The sequence below is a fragment of the Notolabrus celidotus genome, unplaced genomic scaffold (genome assembly GCF_009762535.1).
Source record: "Notolabrus celidotus isolate fNotCel1 unplaced genomic scaffold, fNotCel1.pri scaffold_89B_arrow_ctg1, whole genome shotgun sequence".
NCBI lineage: Eukaryota > Metazoa > Chordata > Actinopteri > Labriformes > Labridae > Notolabrus > Notolabrus celidotus.
The window spans coordinates 48623-51122 of NW_023260448.1; the positions used below are offsets into that span (position 1 = coordinate 48623).

The 2500-nt window shown below is 48.6% G+C and overlaps 1 protein-coding gene across 1 annotated transcript in view; it reads right to left on the reverse strand.

The window, feature by feature from the left end:
- ttbk1a (tau tubulin kinase 1a) overlaps positions 1-2500 on the reverse strand; it is a 55754-nt gene that overhangs the window by 41009 nt on the left and 12245 nt on the right. Inside the window, exons 4-6 of the mRNA XM_034679461.1 lie at positions 1805-1878; positions 1526-1666; positions 752-856 (exon numbers count right to left, since the gene is read on the reverse strand). Of these exons, the coding sequence (XP_034535352.1) occupies positions 752-856; positions 1526-1666; positions 1805-1878 (320 nt within the window). The remainder of the gene's footprint in view (positions 1-751; positions 857-1525; positions 1667-1804; positions 1879-2500) is intronic.

Here is a 2500-nt window from a genome sequence, read left to right on the forward strand (position 1 = left end):
AGAGGGAGAGGGAGAGAGAGAGAGAGAGGGAGAGAGAGAGAGAGAGAGAGAGAGAGAGAGAGAGAGAGAGAGAGAGAGAGAGAGAGAGAGAGAGAGAGAGAGAGAGAGAGAGAGAGAGAGAGAGAGAGAAACTACAAAGACCAGCAGACCTGATGATTCCTGTCGACCAATCAGAACAGCTGGATTTATTTTAGACTTCAAACTGAGAGAGTCCCCTCAGGCAGCGTCAGCGTCCCGAAACCTCTAACATCATCAACACCAATAATGTCTGATCAGACCTATTGATCCCCCAATCACTGACACACACACACACACACACACACACACACACACACACCACACACACACACACACACACACAGACGGGGAGTGATCCACTGAACTCGTGCTGCATTGCAGCAAACACACCCCGTCTGTCTGACATGTTAATTTTTAAGCTCGGTGTAACTCTGAGGTTTCATGAAGCAGCTTCAAGGAACAGAGATATGAGGGTTTGTATGGAAGGCCGACCCTGCCAGAAATAATAACACTGTAAACACTGTAAACACACTAAACTGATGTGAAAATGTTCTTTTTTAGTGTCACATAACATTTCATACACAGGTTAAAGGAACTCCAACAGATATCAGAGGGTTGTATGGAAGGCCAACCCTGCCAAAAAATAACAAATAATACTATAATGCTGTTTGTCTGGTTTCTCGTCACACACGTCTGTGGTGTCCACCTGAATGTTGTCGATAAAGTTTCTTACCGGTCGGACTTCTCCCGTGGTGTTGGTGTACTGACGCGCCAGACCGAAGTCCAGCATGTAGCACTTCCTGTAGGTGGAGGGAAGCCGGCCCATCGCAAAGTTTGACTGCAAGAAGGAGAACCAGAGAGACACGGTTACACCTTCACCAGGTACTGATGGAGTCACAGCGCCCCCTGCTGGACTGGTACATCACAGCGCCCTCTGCTGGACAGATACATCACAGCGCCCCCTGCTGGACTGTTACATCACAGCTCCCTCTGCTGGACTGTTACATCACAGCTCCCTCTGCTGGACTGTTACATCACAGCGCCCCCTGCTGGACTGTTACATCACAGCGCCCCCTGCTGGACTGTTACATCACAGCTCCCTCTGCTGGACTGTTACATCACAGCGCCCCCTGCTGGACTGTTACATCACAGCTCCCTCTGCTGGACTGTTACATCACAGCGCCCCCTGCTGGACTGTTACATCACAGCGCCCTCTGCTGGACTGTTACATCACAGCGCCCTCTGCTGGACTGTTACATCACAGCGCCCTCTGCTGGACTGTTACATCACAGCTCCCTCTGCTGGACTGTTACATCACAGCGCCCTCTGCTGGACTGTTACATCACAGCGCCCCCTGCTGGACAGATACATCACAGCGACCATGAGTCCCCCTGGAGGTCATTTGGGGAACTCTCTCTCTGCTTTCAGAAACCCTTGAAAGTAGAAAACCTCAGAGGACCTTTAAAGACATAAATCCCCGCTGAGGGTTGGGGGGGCGGAGTCGTACCGGTTTGATGTCGCGGTGCAGGAAGCCCACTGAGTGGATGGCCTCGATGGACTCCAGGATCTGCTTCCCGAGCCGCAGGGTGGTGCTCATGGTGAAGGTTCCTCTGGGCTGACTCCTCCTCAGGTCGGCCAGGTTTCGACCCTGCAGAGACGCCAACACGAATTAATACATCATCAAAACACGCCGCCATCGCTATGACGACTTCTACATAAACACAGGGTCTCTCTGTCTGTGCCCTTCAAAATAAAAGCCTCTGCAGACGTCCTCTCTCGGACTCACCTGAAGCTGCATGACCACGTAGTTGAATTTGTCGTTTCTCCCGCAGCCAATAAACTTACAGACGTGGTTTTTACCTGGAAGAGAAGAAGAACCGGGATTAATCCAAGTCCAAGTCAGGATCCACTTTGAATTATAAAAAATTGAAATGCAGGACTAAGTCTGGTTTAAAAGAACGGGTAAGTCAGGTTTAATTTGGGACTAAGTCAGGTTTAACTTGGGACTAAGTCAGGTTTAACTTGGGACTAAGTCAGGTTTAACTTGGGACTAAGTCAGGTTTAACTTGGGACTAAGTCAGGTTTAATTTGGGACTAAGTCAGGTTTAACTTGGGACTAAGTCAGGTTTAACTTGGGACTAAGTCAGGTTTAACTTGGGACTAAGTCAGGTTTAACTTGGGACTAAGTCAGGTTTAACTTGGGACTAAGTCAGGTTTAATTTGGGACTAAGTCAGGTTTAATTTGGGACTAAGTCAGGTTTAACAATGTGAAAGTCAATTTTAAGTGCAGGATTAAGCTTGGTGTATATGAAGGACTAGGTCAGGTCTAAAGATTGGACTTGGATCCAGGATTAAGCTTGGTGTATCTGAAGGACTAGGTCAGGTCTAAAGGTTGGACTAGGATCCAGGATTAAGCTTGGTGTATCTGAAGGACTCGGTCAGGTCTAAAGATTGGACTTGGATCCAGGATTAAGCTTAGTGT